Source organism: Solenopsis invicta, chromosome 4 (assembly GCF_016802725.1).
Source record: "Solenopsis invicta isolate M01_SB chromosome 4, UNIL_Sinv_3.0, whole genome shotgun sequence".
In the NCBI taxonomy this organism is placed as follows: domain Eukaryota; kingdom Metazoa; phylum Arthropoda; class Insecta; order Hymenoptera; family Formicidae; genus Solenopsis; species Solenopsis invicta.
Window position 1 is genome coordinate 20,333,886 of NC_052667.1, and position 22,348 is coordinate 20,356,233.

Genomic DNA, 22,348 nt, shown 5'->3' on the forward strand with positions numbered 1-22,348 from the left:
TATCGCTAGTCGAGTAGCTTAATCATTTTGCCAACTTGAGCGCGCTTTATACTATACTATTTTATGTAGAATGGGTTTTAGGTTGGCAATTTCACCTGTTGCAAGAGCGGGAAATATTATTAAACATCAGAAAGGAAGAGATTGATATTTATCTTGGCGTTGTTGTTTGTAGATCTTATTATTTATCTGTCAAGTTGAGATGAGCGCAAAACTGAGCAGTTTACTCAGCCAAAAAGACCGGACACAGCTGCAGGAATTCGTGCGGGAAACGTCAACTGAGGAGGTAATGTGTACACCAGTATACACGTCTTGTTATCTTATGCTAAATTTACATATATTTTTTGTGAAATAATTTCGAGACAATGTCAAACGAACGATTTGCTTCAGCTCACGAAGATAATATCGAACGGAATTTGCAATGCGGACATTTCCCGAATACTGGACGAGGTTCTGCAGATATGCTCAGAGTCTGAGAGTTTATATGCCAAGAGAGTCAAACTGGTAGAGTCCACCCTGAGAGCCTTGGGCAAAGCAAAGGTTTCGATCAGTCACGCAAACGAGATCATAAATCGGATAGCAGTGGACTTTCCCATGTATCCAAAGCTGCACCTGGTCAAATTGGTAGAATTCTGTCTTGCTAGTATTCGCAGCAATGACGACGAGTTCAGAAGGTACATGAGATTGCTGTACTCTTACATACAGAGAAATACTTCCAAGAAATGCAATAATACTCAAGTTAGTTTTTTGCTAGTAACGGTTATGTGGAACAAAAATTACTTTTTTTGATAAATGTACAATATTGTTGAGTATTTATCTGTAAGATATAAACAATCTATATTACATGTATACAATATAAATTATGTTTTATGTATCATCTGCAGAGTTGTAATTTCAACATTACATCTATACAAATTATTTATGTATTGTTTTTGTTTACACAAATTTTTTTCATGTAGACAATACAAGCAATGTAAATTTATTATAAATTGGAGAACACAATACAGAAACAACTAAATAAGATTGTCAATATTTCTGACTTTAGTACTGATAAAAGTATATAATGTAAAAAAGATAGAATATAATTTTTACTATTATTTTCGTTGAAATTTAAATTTGAATTCTAGATGTTTAATGAATTATTGTTTACATTGCATACACATTGTATAGTTTAGATTAATTATATTTTATCCGTAAATACACAACCCTGGACATCATTGTAAACAATAATTGATGAGTCATTATCAAAGATACAGATTTCATTGGAAATAAAATTATATTTGGTTTTTTAATATTTTTAATATTAATATTTTTATTGTATTAATATTAAAATCAGATACATTAACAATTTTATAACTTACTTTTTCTGTGTTGTGTTCTCTGTATTTTGTATTCAATTTATAATAATTCAAATTGTTCATACTATCTAGGTGAAAATGTTTTGTGTTATCATGGCATAAACAATATACAAATAATCCATGTAGACATATAATATTGAAATGTACAGTATAATCCTGAAATATACCCATTACAAATATTAGAAAAACTCATTATATACTAAAAAGAAAAAAACAAATTTTTATTCTTTTGAAGAATATTATACAATTATATTGAAGAAGAATCTAATAAACAAATCAAATTTTTGTTAATAACTTAATATTCTTGATTGAAATGTTTAACTATTAACAATAAGATTCAAAATATATTTTGAATAAATTTGATGCTTATGAAATGATGTTCTTATGAAATATTTGAAATAAGTAGAATATATATTTAGTTATAATTCAACTATTTTTATATGTAGAAATGATTATTTTGAAAGTAAATATTACTTGTTTCAAGTAAATCGTATGTGTATTTTTATTAGAAAAAATATTCTAAGTAAAAATGACTGTTATTGGTAAGAAGAAATACAAAAATTAATTGCTTCTCTTAGTAAGAGAATGATATTTCTCTGTATATACATTTATATCGATGTAGATTATATTTAATTTCAATTTGCTTACTCCTTGATATAACCTATGTCTTATTTTTCCTAATTTTTAAAACTGGAAAAATAAAAATAAATTTATGATAAAAGTTAATCTATATTAATAGAAGTGAATATATAAATATTAGAAAAGATAATTAGTAAGTTAAATTGATTTAAGTTAATTTACATTGGTAGAGAAATTGATTTTAGTATCACAAATGATCGTTAATACTAATATAGATTAACTTTGATCTCGACTTTATTTTTTTATTTTAATTTAATTTTTATTTTTCTTTATTTCTAATCAGAAAAAATAGACAAAAAGAGCTTTATTTTATGACTTAAGTTTTTTTACCATGTAAAATCTGCTTAACAACATTATAATGATACCACTATTTATTTATAGAATAGGGATCAAATCATAAGTTGAAAATTATTATTATTAGGAAAAATTAGGAAAACGTGGAATTTTTAGGGAATTTTTTTTATTCTTGAAAATTGTAGATTTTATCAGAATTCGGGAAATTTTTAGAACATCAAAATTCAAATTTTATCTTTCTTTCTGACAAAATTGTCTTTTTTTTTTATACATTTTTGATAATAAAAAATGTTGACAATCTATTAGCTATAAATATGGCATACATATTCTCATGAATTTTTATTAAAAAATTAGTGACAATAAAAGATAAAATATCGTTTTAAATTAGATTTATGTGTTTAACCACCTTTTGAATTTTGTGCTTCTTAGTGAGCTAATTGCATGTATCGCGAATAGATCACTTAGTTTATACTGTTTCTCTTTATTTTCTCAAATTTAATATTTAAAAGTAAAGTCCCTTTTTTTATGGTTGTACGATTAACAAAAAATCAAAAAAAGCATATAATAAAATAAATTTTATTTTAAAACTGTATTAAAAGTTCTATAATTTTACTTGAAATTCCGAACAAAGTTCTTGGAAAAATTGTAAATTATCAGGGAATTTTTTTACAAAATTTGAATAAATATCTTGTTATAGCTTAATCTATATTGATAGAAATTGACATAAAAGAAATTAGCATTATAAAATGTTTTAGTTGGAAGGAATTGTTGCCCGTCCTGTTGGAAGTGTTGGAAGAAGAGAAATATATTAATCATATGAATGGCGAGGTTTCTGGCTCCAAATACAAGTCTATTATTATTAATAATATATGCAATAGTGATTGGGATTCACAGATAATGCCATCATTGGCAAGAATGTTCAGGTACATATTCTTGCAATTCTTAATAAAAGAAATAAATGTATGATTGATAATTTTTTTGTATTTAGGGACATTTCCTTGGAAAAAGAAGATCATTCTCTGGTAATCACAGTACTCTGCACAAGGTTACAAGATATACCTCTTGACGAAGTGCCTCCTTTTGTGTATCAGGCATTGAGATTATCTACTAATCAGGACAGTAAATATCTTCTGGAAGCTTTACGGAAGTATTTCTCGTTACGTTACTCGCAAACTGATACAGATGTAGATACTTTTGAAACTATAGGTAAAAAGTTGTATTAATATGTAAGATATAATTTAATTGTATAAAAATATATTAACTATAGAGTATAATATAATTATATTATAAACGTAAAAATATACAATTAATATAGTTTAATAATATGAGTATTCGACAACAAGCGAGAGAAAATTTAAAACAAAAATCAAAAGAATGAGAAAATTAAGACTTTGTTTTTTATTTATAAATATTCAAATATTTACGTGCTTTCCACATTTACGTTAATATTTAAACATTAATAATTAAAAATAGAACCATAATCGTAATTTTATTATTCTTGATTTTTATCTTATTCTATTATCTAAAATTATTTCTTAAATTTTCTCTAATATTTTGTTGAGCGTCTTGTATAATTTTATAATAATTGATAAAAAATGAAAGAATTAAAATTCGGTGTCCACAAGTGTTGCCATTAATCATTAAATTATATAAAAATATAAATTACATATTTATTTTTGTAGAATTTTAATTTTTATTTCTTAAATTTTTAATAGATGTGATAAATCCTAAGGAAATTCAAGACATTGAAAGTACAGTATTATATCATATATCTCAAGCGGCAGAATTGAATCATCAACATGTAAGGGATTACATAAAGTATTTCAGAAGCGTGTCACACGTCCCTGAAGTTACATTAGAGCCTTTTATGCTCTCTGTGTTACTCACAGTCGTTTCTATCGATGAAATACAGGTGATAATATATTAATTCTTACACATACACACACACGCACATATTTTGACTTAATTTAATATCATAGATTCTCGAAATGCTACGAGCGATCATTAATAAACGAAACGAATATGATATTAAGCAAAAGAATAGCGCGTGGTTAAGAAAATTGATTCCCAACTCTTGTACCATAATGACTGTGATGGGAAATGTTATTGAAGCAAGGTAAATTATAATTGCATTTTATTATAAATATTTTAATATTAAATTTTATTATATATAACTGATAAAATAAAATAAAAATGATAAAATAATATGTGAAATAATCGGGCAAATGAGAATTGAGTATAGTTATTGAGGTGCAAATAAAATCTCATCAAATTGAAAATACATGAATTTCTAATAATAGAATAATATAGACTGACATATGAAAATACAATTCAAATGAGTCTCATTTAGTCATAACTGGATCTTAGTGTTGGTTTTTTGTATAATTTTAAATATTTAGTTCATCAAATTTCTAGTTCATCAAATTGTGCATTGAATAAATTTTTGGTTTTAAAAGTAATTAATAATGAGCTTTATTCATAATTAGGTATTTGTACTATGAATTGCTCTTACATGAATTTGTTCTTTTTACATGAATTTATTATTATTAATTTTATAAGATTTTATTTGTATCCTAATAACTGCACTTTCATTTGTCTGATTATTTCACTTTAAGGCTCTTGTCTCTTTGCCGCAGTATTGAAGTCGTGACGTCATAAGGGAAAAATCACACATAAAAGTTTCCAACGTGGCATTTGTGAATTTGGATGAAACAGAACAAGATCGTTTTAAAACACTTGTAAAAATGGACTTTGATTTTTTTTTTCCGCTTAACAGTCAGTAAATAGTCGTAAAAAGCACTTAAAATAAAGCCTATTTAAACAGGAACACACAGATAGTTATTGACAAGTGTAAAAAATATGCTTTTTTGTATAAAATTCAAAAAAATTTACTTGCGGTCCATTTTTACGAATTTGGTAAATACGAGACGAGCCACATTTTTACAATGGAACATATAATAACGAAATGACATACACGATAAAATTTCATCGTCAAAGTGTCACGCTTATTAGTTCTAATTTTGTCCATGATGCTACGTCGCTACCGTCAACGCAAAATTCTTAACTAAGGCGCCAGGAGCCTTAATTTAAAATATCGAGAGTTTTTAGACCTACAGTATTTAATAATAATTTCATATAATAATTTATTAAACCTAGGTTTAGGTAACAACTAGTTATAAAGTTAAAAATTAAATGATAAAGTTAAACAATTTTTAACTTTAATTAGTTATTCTTAAAACACATAAACTTTAATTTGTTAGCTTTCTTTTCTAAATTAAAAATTTATTTATCTGAAAGAAACACATTTCCATATAAAAAACAATGTTATTTTGTATAAACTTTACAAATAAAATATTAAATTTTTATTTGACAGTCCATATTGTAATTATTGTTTTTTGTAGTAATGTAACTTTAAAAATTTTCGGCATTCTTTTTTAAATATAAATATGATGTTTTCCAAAATTAATTTTATTTTAATGCAACTTTTAACTGAGTTAGTTTTTTGTTTATGTAACTTTTAGCGTAACTAAATTAATTTTATTAGCTATTAACTTTAGTTTAAAAAATATATTAACTTGTCAAATCTTGAAAAAGGTAATATAATAATTTTAAGTTTAATATGTAAGCTTTTAATACAATATTTTATACAGTAACAGAGATCGCCATTTAGTATTGAAAGGGCTCGTGGATCTCGCATTTATTCTTATGGCTGCAGAAAATAAGACAAAAACAGGTGCACATCCTTTATGGCAAATCGGTACAAAGGTACTTCAAAAGATTATGAGAAAGCATCACGAGACGGTTGCGACTATATTTCAAATGTTGATTGATAAAATAATTATTGGTGGATCATGTATTTCTCAATATACCGGTAAATATTCTAATTATTTAGTTAATTATCATGAATCTTGTTCGTAATTTAAGAAGGTTCTCCAGCTTAAAAAAATAAAATATTACAATTTTTTGTTCATATCTTTTAACACATAGGTTTTTGATTGCCTTCTTTAAAATAATTAACAATGAACAAAATTTAAGCAATTAAAACGATAATTTGTTATCTAAAAATATTTTTTATAATATTAATGTAAAAAAATGGAAACAGAATTGTTTATAATAATGATTTAAATGTTGCAACAAACGGTATATCTTTACTAATATGTTATTCAAAGAAAATTGTACAGTTTATGAACGTTTTACACTCTAACACGAAAGCAATATACAGTAAAACTTTTAATTTCAAAATATTCTTTAAACTTCATGAAAAGAACTTTAAAAAAATGGAATTTAAAGAATATTTTGGGATTAAGAAAACAAAGTTTCACTTCATCGTTATGTTAGAGTTATTTTATGGAAACTATATGGTCAAATTATTTGAAGAAATTTTTGGAATACTTATATATTAATTATAAACTTTAAAAATTTTATTAATTTCTTGTATTATGTGAAAAGACTGGTAAATCTTTTTCAGCATTACTATTAATCAGACAGTTATTATTTGCAGATTGTTTAGCATATATGTGCCGCAAGTTAACCGTTCTAGTATTGGACCATCAAGACTCTATAATAATGCTTTTTGATCAAATTTTATCTATACCCGGAAATGTTGCCATTTTTATTGTTTCGGCAATATTTCCATTGATACAAGTATCAGTTAGCTTAAGAGAGCATGTGATCTTAACGTTAAGAAAGGCTCTCTACAGAAAGGGTATGTTTAATCGACAAATGGCAGTCAGTGGAATTTTAGAGATGTTGAAGAATCTAAAAATGCATGTTATGAGTGGCCTCGCGATGAGCTCGAGTCAATGCATCAATTCATCAACTGGCGCGAGTTCTACGTCTATTTTGACTCAGGTTTTATTATTTATATTATTCAATTCAGTAAATTTTCGCAACTGTAAAATTGCTGATTATTCTATGTAATATTGTTTTGTAGGTGACATTAGAGAGAGGTACTCAAGCAGGATCTACCTCGAGATACAATAGAAGTTTATGTTACGATATATTGGGTATTTTAAGAAGATGTTTCACTCATGAGTGTGAAGTTCGATTACACTTGTACAACGGTATGAGATTAGGAAAAAGATTATGCTATTTATTTTGCTGAAAGCAATTAAAATAATTATCAATATCGATTTATATACAAAAAAAGCATCAATATTAAAATTGATATATTCTCTTAATCATTGTTTTAATATGCATGTAAGAAATATGATAATCTTGTTTATATTTAATTTAATGTTAAAGAACTTGGTATTTTTAAATTTCAGTAAAATATATTTTTATATTGTAATCTATTATGAGACTAAAAGTAGAATATAATTATTTTAATAATAATAGTATTAAGAAGTATTTTCTGATATTTGTTTTCTTTCGATTCATAAAAAATATTATTAAATAATGCGAATATATTTTTTTTGATGAAATTGTACAAAATAAAGGTATTCTTAAAGCAACAATGTTCTTTTTCCTATATAGGTTTATATGAAGCTGTATTGAAAAATACCGTGATAGCGGAGTACATATTGGAGATGTTACTGCCACATTTCAAAACTTTTTTCGAACCCGATGAAAACGTCGTGGTGCCTGTTAAACTGGATTTATGTACAACTGTACAAGGGGACCAAGTTGTATTGCAGGAACCTTTGGCGGAACTGATACTGATACTGCAAAAGATTTATATCAAGTCAGCTCTTACGAAATCATCCTTGGTAGATGAATTGGCTATAATTTTGGAGTCTCTTTGTAGACGGATGCCACGGCTTGAAACGGAACATCTTAATCTAGTGAGTTTGGATGACTAGACTTAATAAAATTCAAAAGTATTTAATATTAAATAATTTATAATATTATTTCATAATAATGTTTAACAAAAGAAATTATTATTTTCTTTAAAGTGCCATAGTTCCGAAGATTTTTTTTTGCGCTAATCACGATGTCATTAAAATTTTAAGTAAATTAGCGTGAAATCTGTCAAAAATTATGTTTTGGAAGATTTTTGATATACTTTTTATGGCAAAGAAAAAACACGTTTCTAAATAAAGTCAGTGGCATTAAAAAATACAATTTAAGAGTTTTTGAACAAATTTTCCTTCATACGGTTAATAACTTCGTCAAGTTATAGGATTGTTTGAATTTTAGAATTTTTGTATATTGTTTAGCGCGAAAAAATTTTTGAGTATGTATTGTGGCATTTTGGAAAGAATTTGGAACAATGTAATTAATATTAATGTAACTTAATGTATTAATATTATATATTAATTATAATATTAATATATAACTTTCATTTTTCTATCAACAGGATGATAAACTTGATTTAAACAACTCTAACATCAAGGCTCAAGAAAAATTGCAGAGTGTTTTATTAACGATAAAAATTTATGAGGCTCTCATGTCCTTCAGAATCAGCGCCTGGTCCGTAAACTGTACAGATACTGCACAAAGCGTTAAAAATCTGTTCAAAGGATATATGAGATTAGTTGACTATACAAAGGTAACGGAAATATACGTTGTATACAAGGTGTCCCAAAATTCGCGAATTTGGAGTACAAGACGTGATACTTTATGCTAAAAAAATAACCTTTTTTTAGCAAAATTACGTTGGACCGATAATTTTTACGTGAAAGCTGATTAAATTTAACAAACAAACTCTAATTTATGAGGCGTCCAGAACTGGCACGTACTCCTCACTCATTTGTTTCTAGTATTTGGCTAATATTTATAAGAAATGTCTTCAGATGCTAATACGGTTGTGTTGTGATTAATTTACGACATTTTAAGACTGTACATAAAAATCAGTTATGAATATCGGGCCACAACCTCTTTTTTCATATTGTTTAAAATATGAAAATTTCATAAAATAAATATTAAGACTCCTGACTCCTCAACCGAGAACTCCGCGTTGACGGTAGCGGACAAAATTAGAACTAATCGACGTGAAACGTGACAAATTGACGATGAGATGTTGTCGTGCATGTCATTTTGTTATTATGTGTTTTATTGTGAAAATATGACTTGTCTCGTATTAACCAAATTCGTAAAAATGGACCGCGAGTAAAGTTTCTTTGAATTTTATACATAAAAGTACATTTTTCACTCCTTTCAATAGCTGTCCGTGTGTTTTCCTGTCTGAATAGGTGTCACTTTACGTGCTTTTTACGATTATTTACTGACTGCTAGGCGAAAAAAGGATAGTCGTGACCGATATTTAGAAGTGTTTTAAAGCCATCTGCTTAGTCTGTTTTATCCAAATTGGATTTATTTACAAATGGCACGTCGAACAAAATTACATGTGATTTCACGCAATTTCTCGCTTCTGACGTCACGACTTCAATATGGTCGCGGCGATTACTCAGGAGCCTTAATTTCATTCCTTACGTAATAAATAAATAGAAAAATTGTCTAATTTTGTAAGTGTCTATCTGAAAATAAAGATAAATCTATAAATAGTTTTGCGCGAGCCGAGTGTTCTATTATACAAAATATTTCAGTTTCATTCAGTAAGTTTTATCAATATCTTAAAATTTATCACATCTTTTAAATTTGTATCTAATTATGAGTATCAGCAGCATTAAAAAAAGTAAAAAAAAAATTAAAAATTGTTTTGGTACAAAAAAAACTAGTTCTCTAAAATTTTAATATTAAAGTATTTATATTCTACGGAGTTCATTCTTTATTTTACATTGAAAATAATACAGAATTTTTAAAGATGTTTATTTTTTTTTATGTTATTTATAACATTTAAAATTTTATTTATGATTTAATCATTGTAGGTTATGATTTACGAAGTAGTGTAGGTATAACGTCATATTAGAAATGTTTTACCAAATCTTTAAAAAATTTTTCACACTTATTTTTAATGAATTTTAGGACACCCTGTATGTTAAGGTTGAGCATCTACGTGTAAAGTATAAATAATCTACATTATATGTTACAATGTAAATGATATAAACTATGTTTTATGTCTATATAAATAGTAATTTATGGATCAAAGATTCAGATTTCATTTAAAATAGTGAAAATTATATTTTGTTTCTTAATTTTTAATATTACATACTTTTATCAATATTAAAAATATATCAACAATCTTACAATTTAATTACTTTTTTCGATATTGTATTACTTATTTCATAATAATTTACATTTATTATATTTGGATTGGAATAAAAATTTGTAGTAACACATAGTATATAGTTAAATAAATCTATGTACAAATACTTCCGTTATTTTTGAATTTTACTTAATGCTATAAACTTTTATTCCAATCCATTATTGTCTTCAAAAGAAAAAATTTGTGTAAATGCAATGTAAGCAATACATAAATAATTCATGCAGACACAATCTTGAAATTTACAACATATAATTCTGACATATATTTATTATTAATAATAAACTTTATCTCTTTAATTGTATAGCATATACCAAAGGCTAAGAAGGGAGAAGGAAAAAATAAAAAGACGCAAAATGACCCAAATAATATGACTGTAAAAAAAACTGGTCGGCCAGGAAATATAAAATTGTCGCCCAGCATCATGGATTTATCTGCAGTGCACAAAAGCCTGTCGCTCTTCTACTTAAAATCCGTCTCCTGGGCAACTGCCGACCAAGTAGCCGTGTTAATAGATTACCACGAATTCTATCATTACGTCTTGCGAGCGTTGTTGCAAATCTTGCAGAACGTGAAATTGTTAACAGAGTACAATTTACGGAAATATAAGGAACAATATATGAAAACTTACTTCGAAATTGGAAAGTAAGAAACAAAGATACGATTTGTGTTCGTACGGACTCTAAATTCTTTGTTTTTTTTTCGCAGATTATTGTTTGATCACGTTGTGCTGAATTTAAACAAAATTCTCGATACGGACGAGCAAGGCACTATATTGGCATTGGAATGTTTCAAAGATTTGTGTTGTTTAATGTGCACCTGCTTCTCCTCCGAATTACGGCGCTTTCTCAACACTATTGTTCGTAAGTACTTAAAATATTAAAATAAGAAAATGCATGTTGTTAGCTTTTGTAATATAATTAATTTACTTCAACTTTCTTGTCAGGAAGGATTAATAATGTTTCTTAATCACACGTATTCATCCATACATTAAAACTTAATAGTTAATTAATATTTTATCACTTATCATAACTCCGTAACCTAAACATATAATCTTTTTTTATTTTATTAGCTTATCTAACACAGTCTTTAGTGTCTGTACCTCTCTAAACTATATTACATTTTCTTATCACATTGTTATAGTGATTGCATTCCGAAATTTTATTAGCTTATATAATACAGTCTTTAGTACCTGTATCTCTAAACTATATTACATTTTCTTATTACATTGTTACAGTGATTGCGTTCCGAAATTCACTACCAGTACTGAAAATTTATGGTATACGTATTATAGTATAACATAAGCTATAAATTTTTAATACTGACAGTGTATATCGGAACACAATCAATATTGCTAAAGATTTTTTATTCTACTCGTCCCTGTCTCTCATATTTTCTTCTTTTTCAACTCCTTTTTTATCTCCCTCTTTCCATAAATTCCTCACTACACTTTCCTTCATGATGTTTATACTTTGTTCACGATCTGCGCATAGAGGAAACATAACGGATAAAATAGGGAGAACATTGCGCAGTATCATATACGTAAATATAGCATACTCGGCTCGAGAAAATTGTGTGGGTAAAATCATGACATTTCAATGTGATATTAAATTGAAATCTTAATATATTTAAATTATATGATGCTGAATGTGTTTATGATTTATGAAATAATTAAATTTATAATTAAAGAATCTTAACGGTTATAGCTAGAGCTTAGTGCTGATATTTCTTGTGTGATTTTATATATATTTTCAAGATCATCAAACTGCCGAATAAATTTTCGGTCTTGAAACAAAATTCTAAGTTGAACGAAAATAATAATATCACAATATTAAATCGTTAATCAATTTAATAATAATGTTGTTAATAAGCAATCATGCCGAATAAGAAAACCACTTTCTCTTTAAAAAACTGTAAAGAATTTGTTGCGAAAAATAACACTTGGCTAGAAATCTGACTTTGTGGGGGGCGGGTGTTTTAGCAACTTTGATTATTGAAATGATATTTAACACAACAATTGTTATATGTATAGAATGTTTAGAAGATCGCATGTCAAGGATGTAATAAATAATAAGAGAATGTAGATCGATATGTAATAACTTAATTAAACAACCTTAATGATCATAGCTAGATTTTAGTATTGACATTTATGTGATTTTACATTCAACACAGTGTTTGATAAACGTGAAAATATATATAAAATCGCACAAATATCAGCACTAAAATTTAATCATGACCGTTAAGACTCTAATTGTGTTTTTATATGTTGATCTATATTTTAAATATTATTGAATCCATAATGGTAACATATTTATATTAAGGACCGTTCATTACTCAGTAATATTATAATAATAATATATAAAGGTAATATAAAATTATAAAAAAATGTTACATAAAAATCATGAAACATGGCAATAATATTTACATATGAAATTGATATATAGAATTAGTAATCATTATCAGAAGTTTCAGAATCTATTTCGCTTGTAGCATCAACTACTAATGTAGACATCCCATCAATCATTTTATCAGCTATATCGTCAATCTTCCACATTTTTTTCTCTTCATTTTCTCTAATATGTTTAATAAAATAACTCCAATGTTCAGCTTTTACACAATCAATACCTTGTTCAAGTAATTGCTTTACATCTTTACAAGTATTGCTATTATTCTTAATGTATTCCTTAACCATTAACCATACTATTTCAATCGGATTAAGTTCAGAATGATACGGAGGTAATCTGAGAACTGTTTTATTATCTTTTTTTGCTATTTCATCTATAACATATTTATCAAATTTATCTTTTTCTTGTGCAACCATTTGCAAGAGTTCAGCCTTTGCCATAGTTTCTGATATTTCTTTTCCTTTACTTTTTTCCAGGAAGTATTAGGCAGTTCTTCTAGTTTTACAGAGTGATGCCGAGCATTGTCCATAATAATAACAGCATTATCGTTTAGCATTGGTAAAATCTTTTTGAACCATTTGAGAAATGTGTCGCCGTTTATTTCGTCATCTCCTATATGTTTCTTCGATTCGAAATATAGAAGCCCCCCGGGAACAAAACCAGCAGCACTACCAATATGCAAAACAAATAATCGTTTGCTTTCTTTGCTTGGATTAGCTGATTTCGTAAACCCTTGGAAAGATGTGTCCTTTGTGGCATTAACTTTATTAATTTTATCTATCGAAATTCTTTTCGTGATGTCATCGACGTTAATCCAAGTCTCATCCAGGTAGTAAATTTGCCGACCTTCTTCTCGATATCTCTTGATAGTCCTTAGGTAGTTTCTTCTCCAAACAATTAGATCTTCTCGCTCTTTTAGGATACTATAGCGGTTTCGACCAGTATATGTAAAATTTAGATCCTTTATCAATAAGTGAAAGGTCGACCGTTTAAAAGTTGGAAGACTTTTGTCAGCATTTACATATTTCAGAACATTGTTAAATGTTGGTAATTCTTTATTGAAATAATATTCGTAAATTTTTTTTCGAATAGCATTCTTGTCGAATTCGTTGATTTTTTCTCTAAAAGTAGGGCGATGTTTCTTATGATTTGAAGTTGTAACTACACCTGTGCGCTTATATTCCATCAATATTTTCTTTATACTAGAAATACCAATACCCGTCTCTTCTACAAGTTGATTAACAGCATCTTTATTTAAAATGTATGGATTGTCTGTTTTCAATTTTTTATGTAAATTAATAATTTGGAGCTTTTGATTGCTATTGATGGGCTGAAAAAATAAATGAAAAAGATACATTTCAAAACAAAGCAACAAACAATTAAACTTTAAATATGCAATTTTGAGTATTTTTTATATTAAAAAATATTTACTCGTGATTATTCAAATAACTTATTACATTTCAACATATTTTTCTCACAATGAGCTCATAATTAAAACTGACACTTTGTGAAACTACAAGCTCCGATATTTTAAAAATAAATTATTAATTTTTATTCATCATTTACCTGGCCTCGTTTGTGTTTCTTCGTGGAATATGTTTTTGGTTCTTCGATATTCAATTCTTGGATATCTAATTCTTCTTGAATATCTAATTCTTCTTTGATATCTAATTCTTCTTTAATATCTAATTCTTCCATCGTACTGTGCAAGAGTTTGTAAACATGAAGCAGAAAATCTCTAACACAACTAAACTGTTCGACGGTATTATTTTGAAAATAAATAACTGCAATAGTCAGTGTGGCAAGTGGTCTGATATTGTGATGCCACTTGCTGACATTAGCAAGCTGCACGAACAGTACAACGCTGTGGAAGGGAGCCTTTCTAAGCGGTTATGGGTGGAGACTTTCATAAAACGGACGAGTTTCCGTCTGTTCATCTGATGGATTTCCTTTCGCTGAACGGAGAATAAAATACCCTCACCCTACAGCCACAGCTTCCAGATCCGAGACGGTGGGAGTCGAGTGGAGAGGATGCGCACGCAGGAATTAAAGTTACAATGGATGGATGGAGTGTTGGTTTATTCCTGTGTACGCATCCTCTCCATTTGACTCGCTTGACTATCTTCTCGAATTTGGAAGCCTTTCCCACAACCTATTGTGGCGGCATTCTGATGCGTTCCGAAATCACTACGTACTGAAAATTTCGTTCAGTAATTTATTACATATACTATAAATTTTCAATTTTCTAAGTGAATAACAAAACGCACCTTGTATATTCTGGATGTTTATTACTGGAAGAAACATAAATTTGAAATTTTCAGAAATTTTTTTTACCATTAAAAATCATGGTTTTTTATAAAATTGTATTGCTATGAGAGAATTTTTGGGAATTTTACTCTTAAATTTAAATTCTATTTTTTACTGACAAAATTATTTCGTTGATCATTTTTCTTGATAAATGTACAATGTCAGTAAACAATAAGCAATAAATATGGCATCTACATACCTACATTTATGCATGACTTATTTTTATAATAAATTTAGTTATAAATAATATGTTCTAAATTGGCTTTGTGTGTTTAATCATTTTTTGAATTCTGTACTTTCTAAGAAGTTAAATTCACGTATCATGAACAAATCATTCAATGCCAATTAGTTTATATTATTTCTCTTTATTTTCTTAAATAAGGCTCCTGAGTACTCGCCGCGGCCATATTGAAGTCGTGACGTCAGAAGCGAGAAATTGCATGAAATCACACGTAATTTTGTCAAACATGCCATTTGTAAATAAAGCTAATTTGGATAAAACAGACTAATCAGATGGTTTTAAAACACTTCTAAATATCGGTCACGACTGTCCTTTTTTCGTCTTGCAATCAGTAAATAGTCGTAAAAAGCACGTAAACTGACGCCTATTCAGACAGGAAAACACTCGGCTAGCTATTGAAAGGAGTGAAAAATATACTTTTATGTATAAAATTCAAAGAAATTTTTGCGGTCCATTTTTACGAATTTGGTAAATACGAGACAAGTCATATTTTCACAATGAAACACATAATAACAAAATGACATGCACGACAACATCTCATCGTCAATCTGTCACGTTTCACGTGTATTAGTTCTAATTTTGTCCGCGATGGAATGTCGCTACCGTTAACGCAGAGTTCTCGGCTGAGGAGTCAGGAGTCTTATTGGCTTTTCTTTGTAATTGTATAATTAAAGAACATTAAAAAGCACATATAATACAATAAATTTAAAGCTGTATTAAAAAATCGTGTAATCTTACCTAAAATTTTGAATAAAATTCATAAAAAGTCCAAGAATTCTTAAGAAATTTTTTTATAAAATTTGAGACTACACCCCTCCTCCTGATATTTTTTTCTTATCTTCACTTATGTTTTTAAACCACATTTTTTTATTTTAAATTATGACATTTTTCTATATAGTAATCTATACAATCCATTTTATCTTCGCCAAATATATACCCTCTCATCTAACCAATATCCATTTTCTCTATAGTGCCACATTTTGGTATAACTAAATCCTAATTCCTATCCTTATTTTAAAATTTTTTTCCTTAGCACTCCCTCTTCTTTCTAATCCTATTTCTTTGTATCTTTTTTTTTTTATTATACTTTGCCGCTGAAGTTCTACTATTCTCTATTTTATTTTTGCCGCTGAAGTTTTACTATTCTCTATTTTATTATGTGTAATATTTTTTTTGCAGCTAATAAATCAACCCAAGTTGAAAATTTTAATGGACAATTAGAAAACATGATTGCCGCTTTACGCACCAGTTTCAGATCATTCTTCAGCAAGAAGGAAGAACATGAGGAAAATTCCAGCCAAATACTCCGTATACTATTGGATATAATATACCAACTGACACAAGAGATCAATTTTTATGAAACAAATGGGGACGAAGTCAGTATCTTTTCATAACTACTTTTATTAAATGCAAATAGAGAACATACTGTAATATTATAAAAAATCTGTTATGTAAGGTATTTGATTCGATGATGAAATTCACACAATTGGAAAATATGGATTCTCAAGCTTCTTTAATTGTTTTCCAAATTCTGTTGTGGATAGAGGAGCGTAATAAGGAATATGGGGAATTATTGATCGATATTACTCTTGCATTGTGCGAGAAAATAGGTAGTATTGACAAGGTAATACAGTACATATACATGTATGACATATGTGGTCAGTACACCAGTCAATGAACAAATAAAAACAACTTTATATAATTACAGCATCTTGAGTTTTTTGAATAAAATTAGTCGTTATATACTAGTACGTATTGACTCTTGTGCTTTTTTAATTGTATAACCATGTTTTCAAATAAAAAATGATATTTTAATCAAATCTTTATGAAAAGTAGATCTAAAAAAATATATCAATTTATTATTTTGAAATCTTATTATTTCAATATGTATGTTAATATATTTAATTATTATTAAGTATTTGATTAAATTAAGATTATTTAATTTATTGGTGATTGTGTTCAGCGATTAGTGTAGTGATCCTATTTTATTGTAACATTTATCTTGTTATATATAAGAATGTAAAGAGAAAAATATGTTTCCTTAAATTTATTATTTACTTTTAGGCTGAAGCATCGGAGGATAATAATAAATTCAAAATTATCCATGAAGATACCGCGGATAAACTTTACAGTTTGGTAAATAATTCGATAAAAGAGAAATTAGACAATGTGTCTTGGTTATTGGTGCGGCTTAAGGCCGAACAAAATATTGTTCGCTCGCCTGGCACGGACCTCGAAGAACGTACATACAATTCCATATTCGTATTATTTTTATAACTTTATACTTCTTTATACAATAATATTAAAATCTTCATATACACACAGATCAGGAAAAAGTGAGAACGCAAGAACGTAGTTTGTGCAGACAGCTTTCACACATCATACAAATACTTTATACTTTAGCAAATGTTGCTATTAAACCAGGACAGTCCACAGACATTATGTTCAAAAATTTACAAGTTTTGTACAATCTACTTAGCACTCTTACGAAATATTTCAATGGAAAATCCAGTAAACAAAATGCAGCGTTTCATTCAGTGAAGTAAAAGTCATACTTTATGAATTTTATTAGATGAATTTTATATTTATTCTTATTTTTCTTATAAGATACAAATTTAAAATATAATTTCAGATTTATTCAAGTGATTCAATCAGCTGGAAAACCATTAAAGTCTGCGTTTTATAATCTAATAACGCATGTTGAGGTATTCGTTTATAAAAAATATGATTTAATCTCTTATTACATGTAAAAAAAAAATATATATATATACATATACATATAGGAAAATCAAAATGTATCAAGGCCGAAAGCTGATTCACATGTGCAAAGGAACAAGATTTTGAAGGAGACCAAAGCTATACCTAATGTGGTATATGAAATTGAACACTTTCACAATGAAGTTTTAGCACTTGATAAGAAGACTGGCGTAAGCATTTATTATATATTTAAGAAATTGATATAGCATGTTTAAAGAGGTTTTTTAGCTTGACAAACGGAAAATGACTTTATCGTATATCTTTTAATATACAAACTTTTGGCATTGTTATTTTCAAAATAATATAATGAACAAAATTTAAGTACTAAAGATGATAATTTGTTATTTAAAAAGTATTTTCTTCATAATAATGTAGAAAAAGGATTATTTACAATAATGACTTAAATGTAATAAGCGACATTGCCACATTCTCACTATTTTGATATCCATATTTATCCATTTTAAAGAGAATTAAATATATAAATATTGAACATTTCATACTTTTGGAAATGATGTAGAACATCGTTTCTTTTAAATCCAAAAAAATGTCCTTTAATCTCCTTTTTTCTTCTGAATATAGTTATATTTTTGGCCATTTTTGTATTTTATTTATATGATTATATATAAATTACTTAAAATTCTCTTTAGACAATTCTATTTTAGAAAGTTTTCAAAAATTTTGAAAGAATTGAAGGAATTTTCATATATTATAAAATTATTTCCAAAATTTATACAAGTTCATATATTAGGTAAAAAAGGCTGGAGAATTTCTTTAAAAAGTTGCTATAGCATATTTAAGAAAAGAAACTTTGTATGAACGAAAGCAATGTGTATTATTTAGGTTCCACTTGAAACTTACATAAAGCATAGCATAACGCGTGACTTCCGTATAAAAAACACTCAATTACAGGACGCACTAGACAAATTGGACGCAAGTATGGTAAGAAAAAAATAGCAGTCTTGTAAAATTTAGTATTCCTTAATATTTAATTTGACATTATATTTAACAGCTAGATTCACAGAATTCTCGTCGCAACGATGTGTCTAATTCGGATATAAATGTGTCTATCGAATCAACGGCAGAAACACCACCATCTTCGAAACGATCTAGGAAAAACGATTCGTCTTTAAAATCGCCTACGGAATCCCCACCTTCAAAACGATCACGAAGATCGTCAGAATCTTGAAGCCTAAGTGCCTTAAGATAAGTCTACTTACATTCCTCGTTTATTTTTCTATACTGGTTTTTTTACAAATTTAGTTAATTATATATTGTAAAAAAAATTATCAAGAACACGCTTATTAATAATAAATATTCTGTTGTGTCCACAATGTTGTGTTAAACTATTAAAGTATAAACGCGTTAATTATCTCATTAATTATAAAATTATCTTGCTATTTATATACTTCTACCTTGTCTACGATGCTGTGTTCTTAATTTTTCGAAAACATAAATCACGGAAAAAACCAAATCTTTTTTCGGAACGAAAACGACGGAAAAAACTGAGATACGGATGTTCTTAATTTTCTAGAAAAATTTGATTTTTATTTTTATTTATTTATTTATTATTATTATTATTATTTTTTTTTTTTTCAAAGAAATGATTAATAATAACAGCAGATTTTATTAATGGATTATTTACTTATCAGGGTTTTTAAATGAAGAAACTTTAAAATCATTGGCGTTAAAGCTGACATCTAAAAAAAAAATAAATAAATAAACCTGGCAAAAAAATATAGCAAGAAAACCAGAAAAAGAATCATTTTCTTTTGTTTCAAATTTTTTGATAATAAGAATTTTTCCGGGTTTAAAACATCAGTGATGACATTACCGAACATTTTATCTTGATGGTATATTTGACTTAATTGCACTGAAGAAGAATTACGCGACAAAGTCCAAAGGCCTATTGAAGCCACCTTTTCTGTTCATATACTGTCTGTACTTCCTCTTCAAAATAACATGAACCGCACCCACGTCGTTTCCATCTACTTTCTTACCCTTAGTAGTATCAAAATCACAAAATCCCATTATTCTCATCATCTCCTGTTCCTCGGGCGTTTTGCCTTGAAGATCCGCTTCTGTAATATAAAAAAAACATAGTTAATTTTGCTTTCTTTTTTCAATGATATCAATTTCTTAAATTCGCAAATGCCATCTTATTTTTTATATGTATATACAGAGAAAAAAAACATATTTCAAGAATATCTATATTTTTGAAATGTTAAATATTGAAATGAGATTATATAGCGTTAGACATAATTTGCTTACATGAAGTTTTATATAGTTTCATCAAAAAAACTTATTTTCATAATTTAGTAATAATTTTTATTAGTTGAGAAGAAAAAATATCAAAAAAGAACAATATTTTTCAAACAAAGCATTCAAATTTTTTAATGTCAAAACAATATATTCTGCTTCTTGTACTATTATGGTATATTGAAATAAAGATATTTTGCTAAAATTTAAGATTATCAAATTCCTTAAAAAAGATTAATTCTATATAAACAGGATTATCATATTGTTTCATATATAAACAAGAATATAATTTTTTTACTTATAAATGAAACAATGATTAAATAGCATATATTAGTTTTAATCTGATAGTAATGTTTGATATTGTTTTTTCTGTGTACTCTCTTTCTCTCTCTCTCTCTCTAAACGAACAATTTGGATACCTGTGATAACAGGTCGTTCATTCGTTAGAGGTTTTGGTTTTGTTCTATTTGATCTGTCACGTGATCTATCACGTTCTCGTGATCTGGATCTACTGTATGATCTCCTGTGTCTGTCTCTCTCACGTTCACGTTCCCTGTCCCTGTCTCTCGACTTCACCCTGTCTCGTTCTACGGATCTGCAAATATTCAGAAGACTTAATATCTACAAATCTTGAAGAGATGTAATAAATCAATAAAAAAAATATTTTTTAAATATACCTTCGTCTTCTCTCTCGTGACCGTCTTCTCCGTCGATCTCTGTCACGATCTCGGGATCTATCCCTTCTTCTTCCTGGTGATGGGGTACGACTTCGCCCCATTCTGTACCTACACACACATATATATACACATATATATTTTTTTTTAATTTGGAGAACATTTATTAAATCATATTTTTATATAATGTAATATTAACATATATATCATTTAATAAATTTTCCAATCAAAATAAAAATTATATAATTGTATACTAATAGAGAGAAAAGGACCATCGTATCTTATTTACATTGAAATTATTTTGAAGAATAAATTTATATATTTTTCATAAGTTCTGAGATAGATTACAAGTAAAAACATAACTGACATTTAAATATGTACAAATTATTCTAAAAATAATCTGTATTACCGTTGTTAATTAAAAGCTCAAATATTCATGAAAATATAAACACAAAAAAATGTTATTTGCAATAAAAAGATTATAAGCATAACATTTGTTTGTTACTATTTAACATTACTATATATTCTGATTTTTTAATAACTAATTATGTTTCAATTTACGCATTTAAAATTATATCTGTATGCAACACACTGATATTTTATTATTTGTGAAATTATATTTGTATATCTCATATTTGTTAGATCTTAATTATAAAATAAAATTTAAGCCAATTGAATCTTAAAAAGTCGAAGACTTTCATTCAGTATTAATCTTTATTTATATAATATAATCTGTTAAATTGTTCAACTTGACAGTTAACAAAACCAACTTTCTATAACCATGTTTATAGATTTAGATTTAGGTTATACCGTGTTTTCTACTGCATTCGCTCCTGATCAAAAGTACTTATAAACGCTTGCGCTTTTGCCCTTAGAAAAATAGCTGACTTGTCTTAAGATAATATTTTAAATTATAAAAAACGATTCTACTTGTGGCTCAAGAAGATTTCCTACTACTGTTTCCTACTTCTTATTTTATTATATTTTACACTGTATGGCAACATTCACATTTGGCAACTGTATGGTTTCAGCACAGAATCTAACCAAAACCATTCGTTTTTTGACCCGCCGATTTTATCGGCAGGTCGTAAAATAGATGTGCTATAGAAAATTGTATGTACATAGACTATTCCGCCATTACGATTACACTACAGCGAGCGCGTAAGTAGTATCAACCAAGGTCCGTGGATTGGCGTTGGAGGGGAAGGAAGGTCGTTGCATCCACTTCAACGATGTGGAACGAAAATGGCGGCGGCCATACTTTTACTGCACACTCGCTCACTCACACAACTAATAGCTGTAGTACCTTACTATCT

At 27.7% G+C, this 22,348-nt stretch overlaps 3 protein-coding genes across 4 annotated transcripts; 1 reads left to right on the plus strand and 2 right to left on the minus strand.

Moving 5' to 3' along the window:
* The first annotated feature begins 76 nt into the window (after nucleotides 1-76).
* Nucleotides 77-19,689, plus strand: LOC105205879 (Fanconi anemia group I protein). The gene is made up of 21 exons (XM_011175417.3): nucleotides 77-283; nucleotides 388-671; nucleotides 3,044-3,211; nucleotides 3,277-3,494; nucleotides 4,004-4,200; nucleotides 4,268-4,404; nucleotides 5,939-6,159; nucleotides 6,790-7,139; nucleotides 7,222-7,351; nucleotides 7,764-8,071; nucleotides 8,587-8,778; nucleotides 10,700-11,037; nucleotides 11,101-11,255; nucleotides 16,525-16,721; nucleotides 16,802-16,969; nucleotides 17,410-17,587; nucleotides 17,671-17,887; nucleotides 17,978-18,050; nucleotides 18,129-18,272; nucleotides 18,943-19,041; nucleotides 19,112-19,689. Exons 1-21 carry the CDS (start codon nucleotides 200-202, stop codon nucleotides 19,286-19,288), a joined length of 4,035 nt encoding a protein of 1,344 aa, XP_011173719.1. The 5' UTR covers nucleotides 77-199; the 3' UTR covers nucleotides 19,289-19,689.
* Nucleotides 12,995-14,741, minus strand: LOC113004585. The gene is made up of 2 exons (XM_026138323.2): nucleotides 14,364-14,741; nucleotides 12,995-14,127 (listed from the first exon to the last, which is right to left on the minus strand). Exons 1-2 carry the CDS (start codon nucleotides 14,493-14,495, stop codon nucleotides 13,171-13,173), a joined length of 1,089 nt encoding a protein of 362 aa, XP_025994108.1. The 5' UTR covers nucleotides 14,496-14,741; the 3' UTR covers nucleotides 12,995-13,170.
* On the minus strand, nucleotides 19,065-22,269 carry LOC105205887 (U4/U6.U5 small nuclear ribonucleoprotein 27 kDa protein). Of its 2 annotated transcripts, none has more exons than XM_039447907.1 (4): nucleotides 22,151-22,269; nucleotides 21,036-21,153; nucleotides 20,778-20,953; nucleotides 19,065-20,180 (listed from the first exon to the last, which is right to left on the minus strand). In XM_039447907.1, exons 2-4 carry the CDS (start codon nucleotides 21,134-21,136, stop codon nucleotides 19,984-19,986), a joined length of 474 nt encoding a protein of 157 aa, XP_039303841.1. In that variant the 5' UTR covers nucleotides 21,137-21,153; nucleotides 22,151-22,269; the 3' UTR covers nucleotides 19,065-19,983. The 2 variants fall into 2 exon arrangements, with proteins under 2 accessions (XP_039303841.1, XP_011173731.1); XM_011175429.3 differs by having other exon boundaries at nucleotides 21,036-21,143; nucleotides 21,843-22,183.
* Between the last annotated feature and the right edge of the window lie 79 nt (nucleotides 22,270-22,348).

Excerpts from the sequence above, each read along its gene's own strand:
- LOC105205879 (XM_011175417.3), top strand. The coding sequence starts at position 200 with ATGAGCGCAAAACTGAGCAGTTTACTCAGCCAAAAAGACCGGACACAG. Across the intron at positions 3,212-3,276 it reads TCATTGGCAAGAATGTTCAG|GGACATTTCCTTGGAAAAAG; the intron begins GTACATATTCTT and ends TTTTGTATTTAG. Across the intron at positions 8,779-10,699 it reads GATTAGTTGACTATACAAAG|CATATACCAAAGGCTAAGAA; the intron begins GTAACGGAAATA and ends TTAATTGTATAG.
- LOC113004585 (XM_026138323.2), bottom strand. The coding sequence starts at position 14,495 with ATGGAAGAATTAGATATTAAAGAAGAATTAGATATCAAAGAAGAATTA. Across the intron at positions 14,128-14,363 it reads AGAAACACAAACGAGGCCAG|CCCATCAATAGCAATCAAAA; the intron begins GTAAATGATGAA and ends TTATTTTTTCAG.
- LOC105205887 (XM_039447907.1), bottom strand. The coding sequence starts at position 21,136 with ATGGGGCGAAGTCGTACCCCATCACCAGGAAGAAGAAGGGATAGATCC. Across the intron at positions 20,954-21,035 it reads TCACGAGAGAGAAGACGAAG|ATCCGTAGAACGAGACAGGG; the intron begins GTATATTTAAAA and ends GAATATTTGCAG. Across the intron at positions 20,181-20,777 it reads TGAACGACCTGTTATCACAG|AAGCGGATCTTCAAGGCAAA; the intron begins GTATCCAAATTG and ends TTTATATTACAG.